Source organism: Anomalospiza imberbis, chromosome 2 (genome assembly GCF_031753505.1).
Source record: "Anomalospiza imberbis isolate Cuckoo-Finch-1a 21T00152 chromosome 2, ASM3175350v1, whole genome shotgun sequence".
Lineage (NCBI taxonomy): Eukaryota > Metazoa > Chordata > Aves > Passeriformes > Viduidae > Anomalospiza > Anomalospiza imberbis.
The window spans coordinates 67,414,826-67,433,831 of NC_089682.1; the positions used below are offsets into that span (position 1 = coordinate 67,414,826).

Consider the following 19,006-nt stretch of genomic DNA (forward strand, 5'->3'; position numbering starts at 1 on the left):
AGAACTCTATGCCATCACAAGCAGTGATCTGGAGATGATCACTGGCACTACACACAACCCCAGTGACTAACATCTGCTATCTTGTATCACTTTGTTTTCCTAACAGCTTAGGTGAAAGTGGTGGAAATACTGTTAATAACAAAATTTGCTAAGTGAATACTGATTGGTACTTACAGGGTATAGAGTCTCCGCCAAAGACAGGCTTATTAAAAATAATTACAAAGTTGTATCTAGGAAAGGTCTGTCAGTGGCTCACACAGACACTGGGCAAAGGGGAGCAAGGGTTGCTAGGTCAAGTACTAATCAGAGCTTTTCAAAGGGAGCCGAGTTTGTGCTCCTTTACACTAGACAGACTCCTGGAAGAAGGGTTTGAAATGAAGCCGGAAGGGAAACACTGTACTACTGGGAAACCATGGCTGTCTAGGCAATTAAGGCCTCCCCAGGGGGTTAATTACCCGGAGACAGACAGGCATTTCAGAAAACGTTTCTCAGTTTGCCACAAGAACAAGCACAGCTTGACCAGCCTGGCTCTGGACCCCAGCCTATGTGCGGATGTGCTGCAGGAATGAGCCTCCCAGGAGGCAGCGATGGGCAACGTTTCAGCAGCAGCTCAAAGGCGTAATTTGACCACTGGGGCTGCGTCTCCACCAGAGCCCAATTCCCTTTCCCACTCACTGTTTCTAGGTGGGCTTTACTGTGTGGTCATATCTGCACTTCTGCAGGACACCCTGTTTTTCTTCTCCATAGCCTGCCCTCCACTTCACTCCACATTCATAAGCCTCGGAGGAGTGTTAGACACAAATTTCTCTCGACTGCATCTTCAGCCCCCAAAATCTTGCATATTGTTATTTTTTCAAGCAAGATACAATTAAGGGGAAAGAACAGATTAACTTGTATTGATGAAAGCTCAATTCCTATAAGTAACTAATTTGTTTTCTTTTTGCTATTAATAGGAGCACTCCCCCATCTGTACGGGAATCCCTTGGAAAATGTGTATTTGGCATGTTTCACTGAGATCTCTGAGGCAAACACATAAATTACAGAATCACAGAATAACTGATGTTGGAAAGGACCTGTGGAGCTCATCTAGTCCAACCCCTGCTAAAGCAGGTTCACCTACAGCTGGCTGCGCAGGATCACATCCAGGCAGGTTTTGAGTATCTCCAGAGAGAGACTCCACAACCTCTCTGTGCAACCTGTTCTAGTGCTCTGTCACCCTCAAAGAAAATAAGTTTTTTTTCCTGATATTCAGATGGAACCTCCTGTGTTTCATTTTGTGCTAACTTGTTGTCCACCAGGATTACCTGGTCCTTCTCTGCAGAGCAAAGGAGACTTACAAACACAAGATTCTCATCAATAGACACATTTCATAATCAATGCCCTTTCATTCCATTTGTGATCTTCTCTGACAGTAGAAACTGGAAAGCTTGAAGTTATTAGCATACACAATTACTTTACTAACTTTACAACTTAAATCCTAAAAAGGGAAAAATTCTTGTATTTCCCTCCATTAATTTATGACATGGAATGTGTAAGAATCTACGGTGAATTATCAAGAAAAAACCCCAACCCAAACTAGTATAGTAATAATCAACCCTTTCCTCCTGTATTCTGCACTAACCGAAATAATTTGGGATTTTTAACAAATAAAATATCTAATGAATATGCTAATATATATTTTACTACATTTTCCTGTCAGATAGTGATTGCACTGAGAACTGTTTTGTCCAGATGTTTTTTAGCTTGTCTGGATTTGAAGAGCATTTCCTAATAGGGGTGATTGATTATGTGGGACAATATGGTTCTTTTCACTTGTACCAACAGGAATCAATAATTCCTCACTTCACAAATAGACAAAAGGACAGGCAAGGAACTTTTACCCAAAGGAAAAAAAAAAAACAAATCCAGAGCATGGTGTACAGCAGTGTGAAAGAAAACACATGTGGCAAAACCAGTAGTTTAGAAGTATATCACTCCATATCCAACACATGTGAGCTGCTTATGAAGAGAAACATTCATCACAAGGGCCAAGGGAATGGTTTAGATTCTCTTCTTTAGAAGATAGTTTTTAACCTGAAAGTTGTTGTTAACAATCCCAATAAGTGAAAGCTAAAAAAAAAAAACAAACCAAAAAAACCAAAAATGAAACCAAAAAAAACCACAAAAAATTCATTCTGATAATGCAGTGAATGTGAAAAAGTTCAAAGTTTGCTTTCATCCGAATTCTCAGGATGCACGTTAGATCCAAGATGCAAAATTTAAACCAGTTTAACCTGAGAGACTAAAAATCTTGGCAGGGTTGGGGTCATTCCACATATTTTAAAAAAATATTTTGCTCTGGATATTCTAAATTTCTGTCACAAACAAAATTTAAGAGCTACAATAAAAGACTTAACTGAAGTAGATTAGAGGTGGAAAACAAGTGTTCAATTTTTGTTCAATTTTTTTTTCTGTGCTTGTGACTTGCAAAATGTTTTATTTCTTCTGTATAATCAGGCAATTCCCAGCTTTGTGTGAGTCGGTTATAAATGAAGAGAAAGGAGATTACCACACTCCTGGAACAGCAAGAAGTGATTTTAAACTACAAAAATCAGCTAACCTCTTAACATATATTTTCCACTTAAACTTACCTCTAAAAAATGTTCTGCTTGCTGTTCCCGATCCAATTTTCTTGATGTTGTGGTAATCAAACCTGTGAAAAAAGGATGAAATTTGATTATCAATAGCCATTTAAAAATATCTATCTTTATCAACCTGAATACAAATTAATTTTTAAAACACTCAAAGTGGAAAAAATCTATTTGAAGCTCTATCAGACACAGCTCTCTTGACATCTGTCAAGGATTTTATTTCTCAGTCCAACCATTATCACTTTCTGACCAGCAATGAATCTTAAAACAAAAATGCTGTGAGAAAAATAACTGAGAAATAGTTAACTGTGTGTCTACAGTTAACATGCTACATTTATTACAGTGAATGAAAAAAACTCACTAAAGAATCACTATTTGTCTTATGATTAAGAGTTTCAATGAATCATTTGCATATGACTGAAATTCTTCTGTAAAAAACCTCAATAAAGATTTCAGAGTTCTCAAACAATTAATAGGATAGGATGCTGATTACTTCCACGCCAAGAATACTTGACAAAGAAGGCCATTTCTGTAGTAACTACTTGTATACATAATGATTTCCACATGTAAAAATTCTAATGCATTCAAGGTTCTGTACTAAAATTTCATCAATTTGTTCCATGCTCAAATTGGGTCTTTAAAATAAAGTACCTCTTGACATGAGGATGATTAAGATATCTTTTTTTTAAGGCAATGATTAAGCTCTTGTGAGATTTCTACCATGGAAACAAAAGGAAACATTTCCAAAGTTCCCTTAAGAAAACAGATGCATACCTTCTAGGAACATAGCTTAGTTTTTTATTTTGTTCTTACTAGAGATTTAAAAGGCAGATTTGGGTTTTCCCTCATACAAAACATTTCTTTGGCTAGGAAAATGCATTATGTTCTTGTTTTTTGATAGAACAACTTTTCCTAGATATAAAGCTGATTTTGGAGACAACACCAGTGGGCCCAGTTGTTCTCAAGAATTTGTCATCTTTAAGATTACCAAGGGAAACAAGAAAATAAATTCTTCCTGGATTAACTATTCTACTTATTGAATCAATCAGACCAGCCAAGCATCTAAACACAAATCCATGATGACAGTGAATTCTTAAAACACCCCATAAGCAACATCTACATAGGACTTCCAGTCCCAGGAGCTTCTACAGCTACAGCTCCTCATATACTATCACCTTCTCCTTGGAGGAATCCATTTATCTGTTTTGGTGAGAAGGGGAGAAATATTACTTGAAGTAATGGGATTAAAGGAACAAAGGCAAGCGCACTCTGCTTCCAGGATTTCAGACTTGTTACAAAATACATCAGACCACAGAAATGACACCCAGGGGGAGGCCACAGAAATTAAGAGTGGTTCATTACAATTACATGGAAGAAACTGGTGCTGGCAAAAAGCTGAAAAAACAAAACTGGTATAGCCTGCATCAAGCAGTTGTAAGTATTCAAAACTGTTACACCATATGGGAGACATCTATCTACTCACTGCATGAGTTTAAACAGAAATGACAGCACAGATGATAAATTGGTGTCATTCACACAAGATCCCCCCATGTCTAAAAAGAACTCAAAGATACAGGCAAGTAATTCCTAATTATGAAAGAAGTTCAGCCCCAATAAATTGATAAAGATTTCACATTTGAAATATCCCTATTCATCATACGCATGGCCACTATGGATATTTATCAAGCACAACCTAACCACATCACAGAATATGATAATTTTTATATTATCTTCCACTTCCTTCATTGCTAATGTGCCATTGTGAACTCTACCTATTTTCTTCTTAAAAAGAGATCTCTAGATGTAAATAATAGAAGGTGTCTGTCCTCACCATCTTCTTCAGGCAGAGAAATTCACAATCCTTTTGAAGACCAAGAACTAACATTCGAAACTGAATATCATGAACTCTTAGAATGAATAGAATAGTACTTGTCTTTCAGCGGTAAAACTAAAACTACTGCTACTACTGCTCCTCCTCAAAAAACTACTGTTATCATAAAGGAGGTTCCTTTGTTTAATGTAGAGCCTTTTTGACTGCAATAATTGTCAGAGTGCCTTCAGACCTGAATTTTCTTCCAAAAGAGAACACATAGCAAGTCTCTACAACAGAACTGCCTGTATTCTAAATGTAGCAGATCTCAGAAGATTTATCACCCAGATGTAACAGCTGATCCTAAAGGGGGAAGTAGCAGACCATCACCATCAGTTCTGCAGACCTGATTGTGAAGTATGTTGATTGTGAACCATCACAACTGCTTGTTTTTGCTGTAAAGGCAGCATACGACGCCCATTCTGGGCAGTTTCATCAGGCTGTTAAATGAATGTGTAGAAATTACTGTTCCTGTGTATGTGCAGTTATGAGGCTTTTAGTTTCTTCTCCTGTTCTCTGTCCCACCTGGCAACCATGATGGCCTCACTGCAGCATCCTGGCTGCTCACTGTCACATACGTTCCTGATGTCAGGGACAGATCACACTGTCCAACACTACTGCTCAAAATGTAACTACACATAAAATCAGGTCTCAGTTACTTGATATTAATATTTATTGAATTATTGTATTGGTATGGATATGAATCTGGTTCTTTCAGGTTACAAAACTGTATTTCAAGAAATTATGAAGAGTAATCACCAAAACTGAAAAAATAAATATGCCAGTTATGTCTAATACTACCCACAGCTTTACTAGTCCAGTCTCAAAGAAATTAATTTCCTGGGTTTTATGAAAACCTTACTGTGTTCCTCCCTCCTGTGTTCACTACTCCAAACCACAGATACGTAATGATAGCAATATTTAGCAGGATGTAGAACTTTATTTTCCAGACACTGGGGCAACTGAGAAAAACTTGACCTTGCACAAGACACCATATCCTAGTGTTAGCTCTTATCTAACTGCATTAAATTGTCATACTCTGTTATGGTGTAAAGGCATTATCTAAATAAAATAACTCTCAGAGAAAAATAAACCCCAGGAAATTATGTTAGGCTGCACTCCTGCCTATGAGAAAGTCACAAGGGGACAATGATAAAAAAACGACCCTTCCTTTTTTCCCTATCTTCAATATGTGCTGTAGCCCTTACGGACACCGCCATATGGACAACCCTCCAAAGCCAGCTGGGAAATACAGCACACATTTATAAAAAAATAGTCAAAACCACTAACAAGCTTCAGAAGCTGTTGCACACCTCTCAAGTAGTTGCTCTCAAATTTGCAAGGAAACATCATGGTCCTGCTAAGGGCAGGAGATATTTATAACTGTGATCTTTAAGAACATCCACAAAAGTGAAGAGAAAAATTGTATTCACTAGAGAAGTTACTTACAGTAACACCATCCACTTACAAGCAAGGCTATGTCATTGTCCTCACACAATTTCATTTTTTTCTTTGATTTTGTGAGTTAAAACATCTCTTTCTTCATCCTGGCACATCTGTTCCTCAGACCACATAAATGAGTTGTTCTGTGAAACTCTAAAACATTGTTTGATCAAAAATTTCAGCTTTGAGATAACTTGCTATATAGCACCTTGGAGGTCCAATACAACATGCTTTTCTATGATACCAGCCACTTTTGCTGTTGGGGTATTTTTCCCATCTTAACAAAAGAATAATTATTGTTCTACTCCTGTTAGAGAGTTTGGAAATGCTGGAAGGCAAACATGCTCACTCTACACAACATGTCCCATAATACTGCAGGACACAGTCACAGGTCCCAGCTGACACTGACAGGGGAACATCCTATCAAAAACCCACTGGCTAAGACACTGTACCATGTCTCCCAAATCATTACCCTGTAAAAGGCCATTCAGGATGTAGATGGAGAAGAAACATCAATGTTCTTCATCTCATCACTTTATAATGTGGATGGGGAAACCAGAGATGTATGGTGGGTAAAAAAAAGCAGACTTGCCTTAGTGGTTAGATGCAGCCTTAGTGACACAGAAGAAAGAAAAGGACCAACACAAAGAAATTGTGAAAATTTAGCCAACACATCAGCCTATACAATCTTTAGCCAATGCATCATCTTACAAAACACCAGTTATAAGGGCTCAGATGTGTGATTGAGACATTTGAACAACACTTACCACTGATGCTTGGAATAATGCTTTTAGCACACTGAGATGTGCTAAAGAATGGAAAAGTTCAGTGAAAGATCAAAACCCACCTGAGATACTTTGCACTTGCAATTAGTAAAGCCTGCAGTCGCTACACTGCATATGAAGAAATATAACTAATCAGTGAACTGTACCTTGGTGATAGGTCTGATGTCTCAGGAGTAATGCCAGGCAGGTGTGTGGATGAATGCACAAGTGTGTCTGTATCACTGAACATGATATAACTTCAGGAATAGTTACAAATTCAACAGTATGACTAATGCTTTATCATTTTTTATGGTTTTTTTTTTTTTTTAGAATTTGATCAAAGTGAAGGATTTAATCCATGCTCTACCTTCAGTGAGCTCTCGTTTCCTAGAAGGGTACTCACAGAAATAAAACCTCTGTGTGCCTGTGTGTGCTGAAGTAGACAGGCAGTGCTATGCAAATACATTCATATATACTGTATGTACAGTCAAATATTAGACTATGTATATGCACGTGTGTGACATTTTGCATCTACCCCGTAAGTTGAATATTAAAAGTTATCCTAAAATGCACATATTTACAGAGGTATATTTAGCTCTAAGGTTTACTGATGTTCATTCTTTCCATATATATGCATTATTTGAAGTATTTTTGTTGTAAACAAATGATTTAATTAATCCAAATTTCTTCTGTGGACTTAGCCACAGAAGAAAAATCCATAAAGGGTTGTTAAATGCAAAAGTTATGGCAGAGGAAATCTTGAAGCACTGGAGAGTTTGAACAGTACTACACAGAGGGAAGCACTGCTCTGGGTTTGCTTCTTCTGATGCTTATTCTCTACACATCCAGAACAGCCCACGGCTGTAGGTGTGATAGTAACAAAACTGACCCTTGACTTAAAAGAAATTCACATATTTTTCAGTACTATGGTACTTAGGGACCAAAAATTAGTTTGCTACAGGCTATTTTCGGATACAGATTGAATTTCCCTAATATGGCTGTGAAGCCAAGGAGAGTTCAATAGCCTTCTCCTTATGAAATTAAATTATTTTCATTCAACCTGTGGATGGATAACCTTACCTGAGCTGTTTCCTGAAGTACTGCTTAAAAGATAACAGAATCCGGTATGTAGAGACAGCATATTTTACTGCTATCTCCTGAAGTGCTGCAAATTTTACAGTATAAGGAATATTTTTTTAAAATTAAATTCTGAAGAACTCCTTTATTGATTTTTCATTCTCAAACTTTGTTTAGGTGAAATATGAAAAAAGTGTAGGACAGATAATAAGCAGGCTAAAGTAAAAGAAACTGAATAAATTTCTGTTTTAAGATGAAGGCTGAGTGTCTTCACAGAGATAGGAAGCTGAGAAAGAAAGCAACATCATCCCTTTCCCTGGCAAAAGATTAATAGGATACATTTACTGCATGTTTTACTGTCCATTAATTTTTTTTTCTTGTTCTGCATATTAATAAAAAACATTTATTAACAAAATACAAGTGGGGGATGGATGGATGGATTGGAAGTGTAATAGGGGACTTCAGGTTATTATGCAGGCTTTAAACACAAGCTCAGAACATACTGCCTGGCTCCAAGTCATAGCAGCACATGCTTTACACCTTTGCCACTCACAGTAGAGTCAGGATCTTTGCCTGGGACTTCAGGCAGCACAGGGCCATCCATGTATGTCCCACGACACACACACACACAGATGGTCTGGATGGATTAGCCGAGGTCTAATCTGAAAGACTTCTATTCCCCAGGTGATGAGGGACACTTTCTCCTCATTCAGATACTGATTCTCATTTTCAAAGAGAAAAATTTTGAAATGGAAACAAGAATATAAAATTAGACACATTTCTCAATGGAGTTCTTGTGCCCTGTGAGATGCTCTGAGCATCCTGCCACACTGCTCCTATCCTGTCACAGTCCAAAGTGGATGTGCTTCCCAGTCTGTCTTTCTCAAATACTGTAAGGAACAAGTATACAGAAAGAAAAGCACAAGAAGATATCAAAAGAAACATTCTGTAGAGTTACCCTTGAAAGCTCTGCTTGGAAAAATAATGCCTTGGGATTGTTTGCTGGAAATACAGCCCTTTTAACCCAACCAGTTAAACAGACAAAAGGAATAAGTAAAACAAACACTGCTTTTACAAAAATGTTCCATAAATTCAGTGAGTGGTTAGACACACTGCTCATTTACCAAAGCCCTAGGGCTGAATCGGCAGAAATTCATATAGGAGTTTATGGGTTTATTAGAAATTTACAATATTTATTAACATTACACACAAAGGTATGAAACAGACTCTCCACACATTTATGAACCCAGAAGAGAGTACACGGCTGCTGAGAAATACAGCCATCAGTTGTCAGCTGTCCCACTACTCTTTGAAAGTAAATTTAAGTCTTTAGATGGATAAAAAAGAAAGAGGGCAGCCACAATAAATAGCACCAGGATTTTCACTATATATTCAGGAACATAAAACTATTGCACATTCCTGACCATAGAAATGTCGAAATGAATAGCAATAACCAGGGTAATTCTATTATCCACAGGCAGCGAGAGGCATTGTAAACACTCTAACAGCACATTCATCTCCTGCAATAAATTAGGGATCGACAAAGCAAAATTGAATTTCAAAGATGAATGATAGAAAACTACGTACATTTTACTAGGAGATGTAAACAAACATATCATTTTGTATAATTACACATGTAAACCTCTAATTTAGAAAGACTGTATTCTGATCTAAATGAATGATACTTCATTGAACAAGAAAGAGAACCCACCAGGCGAGCCTGTGCAATTACATGGAGGACTGCTGCTTTATTGTTTTTCCTGAGGTGACAATGAAAGTGGAACGACCTTTTTGAAACAAGCTAGGTATAAAAAATGATAGCTTTTTAAAAACAGTTCCATTTTCTAATGCATGGCTATGTCTTAAAAAAAAAAAAAAAAGGAGAAGCTGAAGCAAAACCTTTTTGTTCTTCTTTCACTCTCCCTTCTGTCTCTTGTTAAGAGTTCCGTCAGCTTATCGCTGAAAATATCAAAACTATGAACAAAATGCACAGCAAACATTCACTTCAATGAGGATTTTGGATTATGCTTTCCTTTAAAGGCAGATTCTGGCTTTTTTTTTTGTTCCTAGAATATGTTTGAAGTGACAATATGGTGTGCCAGTCTGTTCTGCCTGTAAAACAGGGGATTTAGAGGGACTCCCTTTCATTCTTTAAAACTCAGCCAGTGTAGTCCCAAGGAACTGCAGGCAAAGCCACTACTTTTCTAAATATTCTTCTCCACTTGTGGAGTGGCCAGGTTTTCTGTTCTGTGTATTCCTCCTGGAAGGTTATTTGCACACATCACTGCTGAATAGCCTGGTTTCCAGACTGCATTTATGAAGAATTTGCACCTTCATTTTGGTCAACTAAACAAGACAAGCTCTATTGGCTCTTTCTCACCTAATAAATTTGCTGTTACCTTTCCCGCATTACAGTTCCAATCTTCATCCCCCCTAAGCCTGATGGATGGAGAACACTGCGCTCCAGCTAAAGTCTACATATCAACACTAAAGCAGCCTAACTACTGATTCCTGTGGATGCATCTAGCAGGGAGCAGCAATCTCATATTAGTCTTCAAATACACTGTTTAGTTTCCTCCATTAATGAATTTTTACTCTTCAAACTCCTAGAGAACCTTTCTTTGGTTTTTTGTCTTCTTGTTGTTGTTTTTTTTCCATTCTTCCTTTCTTTATTTTCCCCAAACCCTCCGGTGTGGATGATGCCTTCCAATCCTGGATGAGAGCAAACTCCCTCTTTTGAAGCCAGCATCACTGAAGAAACCACCAAGTAAGATCATTTGTGTAGCCAATACTTGAGATAATCTGTTAATGTATGCCCTTCAGCATGCAAATTCCTTATTCAAGACTCATATTTTTTATTTCCTCTTCAGCCAGGCCCATACGCAGTATCAATTCAACAATTAATCTCCGCGTCCTCGTGCCTCATAAATTCTGCAGTGCAACTGTATCAAATGCATTACTGAAGTCCACGTAGATGACATACAAAGTATTTCTTAGAATATAATTTATCTTATCCGTGACATCAAGATAGGCTGATACAATTTACTTCTGGTAAACCCATGAGCACTTTTATCCCAATTTCTATTTATTTTCACGTTTTTAATTATACTGTCCTTCAAAATACTTTTGAAAGCCTTGCGATTGACAGAGGTCAGACAAAGAGTTCTGTGACTGCAAGGCTTATTTCTTCACCCTGTCTTCCTGCTCTTTGCTGCTGATATTTTATTTGTTATCTCCCAGCTGCATGGCTTAAATCTCAAATTTTATAGTACCCCTCTGTATTTACTTGCTAGAGGAGTTGTATTTAAAGTGCCAATTCTTTCACATTTCTGGAGCAGAAATTATCATCGTTATTCTTACTTGATATACGAGTGATGGCAGTGAGTTGTGTTTGGCCAGGGAGAAGCCAAATCCAAACTCACTGCGGACAGCAGGATAAGGTCTGCAAAGGCTGCTATATCAAACCACAGTCACCACCTGAATATGGTCACTTTGGACTGCAAATGGCTTCAGGCATCTCACAATGATGTGCTTCTTGAACTCAGGTGGGATGAAACTCCAAGTGCAACTCAAGATGCCTGCCCTCTAAAATGATCCCTCAGGACCCACCCTTAAGATTGCAAGCACAGTCTGCAGGACATAGCTGCAATATTTATATGATAATACTCAACGTGCCCAAGCTGAACTGGCCCCTGTAGAACAACTGATGAGAAATTTCTCCGCGTTGTCATTGTTGCCTGAGTCATCTCTTGGGGCTGCGATGTTCTGGAACAACTGAGCAAATGCCCTTGAGGGACTGTCCCACAGAGGCTTAGCTCTTCTAAAACACTTCACAGATAAATTCATGCTTTGTAGGATAAGGTTTTAAAGTTTAAATGCTTTATTTAGGCTCAAACAAATACGTAAGAATAGAAATAGCACTCATATCTTCTTTTGCTTTCTTCCCTTCAGAAGCACAGTGCCACCTAAAAATCTAATTGCTAATATGATGCCTCAGCAGAGATTTTAACATCTCCCTGCATCGCTTCCATTTTCAGGGAGAAATTACAGAATTCTATTTGGGTTATAATTAGCATATCATTATTAGAGGCAAAAATAGCTATAAATATACCTAACTGGTGGCTAGCTTAGTAACCAGCACACATCATCATTAAACAATTTTCTTTAATTTTTTTTTTTTTGTGCACAAAGGCCTCATAATTCTGCAAAAGCAACAACTAAGCCTAACTAGACTCTGGATATAGTTTATGCTAATTAACTTCACTGTTTGCAGGAATGAAGACATATCTGCAGCAAGGGTGGTGGTGGTGGTGGTGTCACTTTCAATGGAAAGGGGCTATGCAAATATTCAGTACCTTGAACCTGGATACATCATGACTTTTTGTTTAATCTCTTTTTCTGGCATATTATAACAAAAGAAGGAAAAGAGAATAGTAAAAAAAGTCTCCAATTAACGCTTTCGTAAAAGATATGCATAGGTTACAGCATGATGAAGTCCTAGTATTTTCCCTTCTCATTTGTGGAGGAGGTGCAGAGGGTGCGCAGGGCGCAGCTGTCAGTTCCCCCCCCCGTCCCCCCCCCCCCCCAATTTACACACCCCCATTGCCTTTTAAAGAAAAGTGATTTTGTATTTTTCCTCAACCAAGCAGTGTTCTCACCAACAGAAAAACACCCCCAGCTTTTCCCCAAAATGTATTAAAAAAAAAATAGGTGCCAATCCCTCATGACCATCAATTGTCTCCAGCTCAGTAAAGCACAATGGTGAGAGCGGTGCCCTGCTCTACCTGCAGATTCCCCAGGTCAAGTCAATCTCATCTTCATCTCTAATAAGAAAATGATTCATCGGCGAGGTGATCTTGCTGATTTGGAGACTGAACACAGAGCTGTGGAAAGAAGCCTCACAGAAAAGATATATGGCCCTCTTTCATGACATGCAACTCACACTCAGCACTGTCAATATCTGCCGCCTTTCTCAAGGTGGTCTCCTGCCTGAGAAAGCATACTGAGACACCTCTGTTAGATTTCCAGCTCACCCTCTGTCTTGGTCTGTAACCTTACATGGGACATTTTATGTCTCCATGCTTCAGCTTTCCCTTCCATAAAACTGGGATAATGAGTATGTTTCTTTCTAAAGTGCCTTGTGACCTAAATATAAAAAAACTACTTTTTGTAAGATATTATTAACTAACACTATTATAAAGCACAGAGATAACAGCATTAAGCGTTTTCTAAAATTTGTCCCTTTTTTGGTTCTCTGAGCACAGATTTATAAACTGTTATCAAAGGGTAAAATACAGTATTAGGTGTGACCCCCGCTTCGGTGTCTCAGCACAGAACAAATAGCAAAAATGCACAGCAAAACTAGAACAGGGACAGTAGCTGCTTTTCTCTGTGAAGTTGGCCCAGTGCCCCAGCCTTGTTAAGCAGCTCAGTCCTTTGAGTAAAATCTAAGTCTCCTTAGATGCGTCCCTCTTGCACAGGTCCCTTTTAGAAATATGACGGATATGGATGAAACAGGAATGGAAACGTGTATATGTGAAAGCACTCGAAGAAACAACAGTCAGTTTTAAAGGAATGGTCTATACTGCTAACCAAGGAGGTGTCTGGGGAACATGATGATTACATCTGGGCACATTGCTAAGGTCCCAGCATTGACCTTTCAGCAGGAGATCTGTGGTTTGGTAACAGAAGGAGGGCAACAAGGTTCCAGCACATCACCAATACTATCATGCTAAGTAAAGGACAGATGATGGCCTTAAAAAGATCCAAGATGAGACAAAGACAGTCAGCAATGAGTTACAGAGGCAGAAATAAGCCAAATTGCAATGCAAAGTTCGGTTAACTCCTAAATGTTTTGGAAGACCGGTTTAAAACAAGACCTGTTCAGCTCCCTGTAAGTCAAGAAGAACCAAAGAGGCACAGTGAGGACTTCAATTTCCCGCAAGAGTCATCTTCACCACAGCACTTGGATACCTATGCCTTGGTGTGAGGAGTATGAGCATGTAAGAAAAACCAAGTTCCAGATCAAGTTAAATTAAATAAAATGGCCTTCTCCCTTCACAAGGTCTCACACTGAGTTTGCTACAATTAATTCTGACACTCTTATTTCAGCTAGTTTTAATGTAGGCAACTTCTCACTGAAATGGATGCCATGTTTAACTACCCTGCTGACCACAAGCTGAGGAGAACCATGAGGATAATACACACACCCATTGTGAAACCTATTCTGCGCTAACCTATCATGACTCAAAAGCTGGTTGTTATTGCACTACTGGATACTACGGCTCCAAGGCAGAGTGGGATGCTTGGTGTGCTCATTTGCATCTCATTACCCAGCATGCTCTTCCTCCTCAGTGCTATTTTCATAGTGGCATTGTTGTCCGAGCCCTGGGAACAAGTGAAAAGATTTGGTGACTTTGGATGCATGCAGTTCTTTTCTACTTGCTTTGCTCTCCCTTTATAATGAAAGGCTTTGCAAAGTGGTGAAAATGAATCAATTTTCCATTTTAAGGCTGTATGAGTGTGGGTTTGGTTTTTTTTTTCTTTTTTTTTCTTTTAGTTTTTTTTTACAGTAGTTTAAGCTATCAGGAGCAAATCTTGAATAACAAATAAGATTACAGAAATGTGAGCTTAATGTTCCTCTCTACAAGACACTCAAGCATGAAGGTTTTGATCGAAGAGTAAGAAATGAGATTTAACTTCCTTCTGATTTAAGTTTCATCTGTACAAAGAACCTGTTTCAGCAAAATGTGATTGCAAGCTCATTATTCAGCGAAGGGCAAATATCTTCAATTGAAATCTAGTAAGATTAGCAGCTTTTTCTGTGTTACAAGCCTCAGTGAAGGGAACTGAACATACTGGCTTCTGTCATTGTCTACATCTGAGACTGTGATGATTTCACCCTGTCCAATTCATTTCAAAAGCTGTAGCTTCCAATTAAATTTATAAGTTGTCAGCCAGAGTAAGTGTCTATCATTTGAGCCAGATCAGTTTTGGTTTCTGGCAGTTTAACTGCATCAAAGGGTTGATTTACAGATCAGTTACATTTTTTTTTTATTCAGTACTGAAGGGAATAAAACTGCCGCAAACATGGGACTCAAAACAACACTGAGTTACCTGTTTTCCATAGCTTTCAGTGTGTTTTAACAAGCTGGAAATAAAACTTCATTCCGCAGTGACTTGATGGTTTTCAACATGCACTTAAAAATTATTTAAAAAAAATAAACTCTAGGCAAATTTAAGAACCTTAATATCATGTTCTTTAACAACATCTAACACGCAAAGATTACATTGTACTCTGTAACTGTCAAAGAATTCAGCACCAAAAGCTTGTGTGAGGTATGAAGTTAGCCCCTTCTCAGGTTAAAAAGACTTCTCCCATTTTACAGATAAGGAATCTTAGCTATAAAAGTAAAACTATGTGTTGAAGACCGGTGGTGTGCATAGCAGAAGCACATTTAAAACACTTCAGTCTCACAGGTTCATGTTTTAAGAATCTAAGAAATTTTGAGAGTCCTTCTTGAGATAAACATGGGTAAATGTAGGTTAAAATAATGCAAAAATACTTGAGATGGAGTCTCTATGCAAGAAAAAAACTATGAGTTTTGGCGGGGGGGTTTAAGGCTGAGACTCAGTACCTCCTTAAAATATGCAGAGCATTTGCTCCTTGGGCTCCTTGTGGCAGGAGGCTGAGTGGCATTTCACAGCAGGATCCTGTGACAATGCTTTGAAGTGTTTGTGCTCTATAACCCTTGATTAATCAATTAGGCCTCCTCACTCACCCAAATTATTCTTTTTACGCGCAGTATTGTTTTTACAGCAATAGCACAGCCCTAAATCTAGAAACTGGTCCTGTAGGATCCAAAAGGATCAGGTTGTAACTACTGTAGGTGGTGGTTGGTGAAACTGAACCACCCAGAAGTAAAAGGTAGATGGATTAGGTTTTTAAAACCTTTAAGATGTTTTAAAATCTTAAATCACTATCAGGTAGCCTCTTAACAGCCTGAATCTACCGAGGCACACTGAGTTAAGAGCCACTGTGTGGGGAATCATGGAGACATACAGGAGGAACAGGACTGGAGACAGCATGGCAGCTTGATGGGATCAGAGTCGGGACACCGACAGATCTACTCCCAGGAACTAAACCCCACTGTTTTCAAAAGGGCCATGATGTCTGGTAACAACGACTGAGAGCTGAGTGAATGGCTGAGGACCTGGGCAATCCTGGTGGCTACTTAGAGTGGTGATGGTGGTCTAAATCCAGGAGTGCAGAGAGCTACAACAGCCTTTTCTCTTCCAGAAGAAATGCTTGTATGAGCAGGCAGATATGAATCAAGGTAGCCACAGGTAAAGTAGCAAAATAATGAACAAGTTCATTAAAAAGTGAAATGAGCAAAGAGTTAATTAAAGTTCACTAAGACACTCAATTTTCCAAACTAGTTTTGCTTTGTCAGTTAAAGGAACGAGGACAAAGAAGTGAAAGGAAACATGTTTTTAGTATATGGATTTTTTCAAGAGTCAGTAGTATTTCTGCAGCCACACCACCAAAACCTCTCTCAAAGCCATGGGCCAGCACAGGTGCCTTGGAACAGAACAGGACCCTGGTTAACCAGGACAGGCAAGACTCACTGTACCTGCATCCTACCCAGCTGACAAACATCCTTGTACAGTCAAAGCAGTGAAGCAGGCACCTCTTAAGCATGATTTATATGGGGATTTTTTAGATATTCAAACTAAAAGGAGATAAAATGTAGTTTAGAGGTATCTCTCTCTCTCCAGTCATATAAAGGCAGTTTACAGATGGTGCAGATCCCTACAGTTTGGCAGAGGGAGTCACAGACTCTATGTCCTAAGAAAAAATCCCCATGAGGCAGATGAGGGAGGCAAAACAGGATTGTCTCTTACCCCTGCAGGTCCTACTGGATTTGGGGCTATCAGCATGGCTTTATGGCATGTATTAGAGCAGCCCCAGAAAGTTGTGAAGCAGCTCTCCACCTCTTATTTTAGGCTACATCACTCTCTTTCCCATCACTGGCATTTCTCCAGGCGGGTCTGCTGGCTGGCCCTTTGCCTGTCTCTGTGCAGGAAGGGACCTCTCCCATGTCATGGCTCAGGTGGTTCCTTCCACCCCCAGCCTCTGGAGTTCAAGGAGGGAAGATAGCACCTGCGACCCCTATTTCTGCAGCCGTCATAAATTCAACTTTCCATTAAATTTTTATTTCTCGGTCAAGACAGGAATGATAGATTAAAAACAAAAATAGCTGAGCATTCAGTATGGAAGCTGCTGCAGCACAGCACTTCCAGCCTGCCAGACCCAGACAGCCTCCAAGTATGCCAGTTATTGATTTTTGTACCAAAACATTTACACTGGCACAACCCCTGGTGAGTGCAATTATATGGGTATAAAGGTGCTTTATACTAGCATAGATTATGAGATAAACAAGCTCACTTATACCACTCTAACTGCATGCACTTCGGGGTATTTGTACCGTTTTAATGATACCAGTGTAGTTAAAGCAATACAACTTGTGTCTACAGACTAGACCTCACCCTGATGGTAATTAACACGGGCATTTCCAGCCACCCTGAGCAGCTGAGGTTAGCGTTAGAAATAGCAACTGACCCATAACAATTTGCAACAGCATCAGAAGCCTCTATAAAATAGCTCCACCTTCAATTGCTTTTTCCACATTTGCGGGAAGGATGTTTATTGTACCCTTTTTACCAGAGGCCCCAAGAACTAAAAGTTGCTTGTGGCCACTTTTCTCTTGTGTCTGGACAGCAAAACAAAACAAAACAAAACAAAACAAAAAATCAATTCACCCAGTGACATTTTGCTGTGAAAGAGCGAAGGCAGCACAAAAACACTGATAGAAGTGGTGGTTAACCCTGTGCTACCCTTATTGTTCCTTATTCACCAGCTCCAAGTGCTGGAGCAGCTCGTGGAGCACAGGAAAAGGGGCTCTGCCATCTGTTGCTAGGGCTGACATCACCCCTGTTTGCTCAGGCATTGCTACTCCGGGCAGTGTTTGCATCATTAATCAGCACCAGCCCTGTGCTGGCCCATTCAGCAGCGCCTTGGCTGTCAGCTCTGGAGAACCTCAGTGCAAAAAAGCCTCACTCTCCAAGTGAGCGGCCTCACTTGGAGAGAGGCTTGGATATACATCAAGAGTGCTGTAGATGGAGTATTTGTCGACACATCTTGGGAGAAAGTGAGCCCTGCACAGTACACAACTTGACAAAGGGAGGAAAAATAATCCCAGAAAACCACCCCCATCTCCCATATGCATTCTCCACAGGTTAAACCTCAAGCCACAGAAAACCAAATTGTTATTTCCCTGAAATCAGGTTTGCCAAGAGGCTGCTGAACCCATCAAAGTGATAATGGATACATATCGCTTAATTTTTTTTTCCTGAATAATACTAGCACAATCTCACAGGAAGCAACAAGAAATTCCTTAATCAGAAAAAAATAAAAAGAGACTTAATAAAAAAATGGCTGCCAATGCAGACAGAAAGCAATGTTTCCATTGGACAATCGGGAAACAGAGGCACAGAGGGGTTTACTGATTTCCTCAAGGTCAAACACATCGAAATGCACAAACAAGGAAAGACTGAAACAGCAGCACAGACACCAACTAGACACATGGACACCCTATTTCCAATCATCTTCTGTTTTCCCAAATGTCCGAGTGGGTCATGCAATAATAGCATAAACAAAGGGCATGTCATGTTAGAAATACATAGGGCATAAACATGGAAAATGCTGAACAGAACTGACATATATTGAACCAGTTTCTGGAAACACTCAAATGTCTGGAAGGAGTTGTTTTGGGTTTTTTTTTCCTTGGGAAAGAAGAGGGGAACACAAATACAAATTTCTTTTACAGGCAACAGATCTGTTTGAAAAATTAGTAATTATTTAAACATAAAACATCAGATGAGAGTCATCTTGAGACTAAGACCCTTGAATTTAGGTGTCTGCACATGATCCAGAGAGCTCATCAGTACATGTTCAACTCAGATTCCTACACATAAGCATCTGTGGCTTTGGATACATCTGGCTCCTAGCTGTAGCACCCACAGGACTTCTCATTTAGTACTCCATGTCCACATCCAGAGTGCTTTTCTCCCAGTTTGAAGGATAGAAAAAAAAGTTTCTTTTCATACATGCTCCTGCAACACAGTGATGGAGACAAATAATTTAAAGAACAATTTAGGTT

At 39.1% G+C, this 19,006-nt stretch overlaps 1 protein-coding gene across 9 annotated transcripts in view; it reads right to left on the bottom strand.

The window, feature by feature from the left end:
• The window catches only part of FAT3 (FAT atypical cadherin 3), a 398,878-nt gene that overhangs the window by 132,172 nt on the left and 247,700 nt on the right, over positions 1 to 19,006 (bottom strand). For all 9 annotated transcript variants that reach the window (XR_010996349.1, XM_068181534.1, XM_068181539.1 and 6 more), the window contains exon 4: positions 2,631 to 2,692. Coding sequence is in view for 8 of the 9 variants with exons in the window: in XM_068181534.1 (XP_068037635.1) it covers positions 2,631 to 2,692 (62 nt within the window). In the remaining variant the exon portion in view is untranslated. The remainder of the gene's footprint in view (positions 1 to 2,630; positions 2,693 to 19,006) is intronic.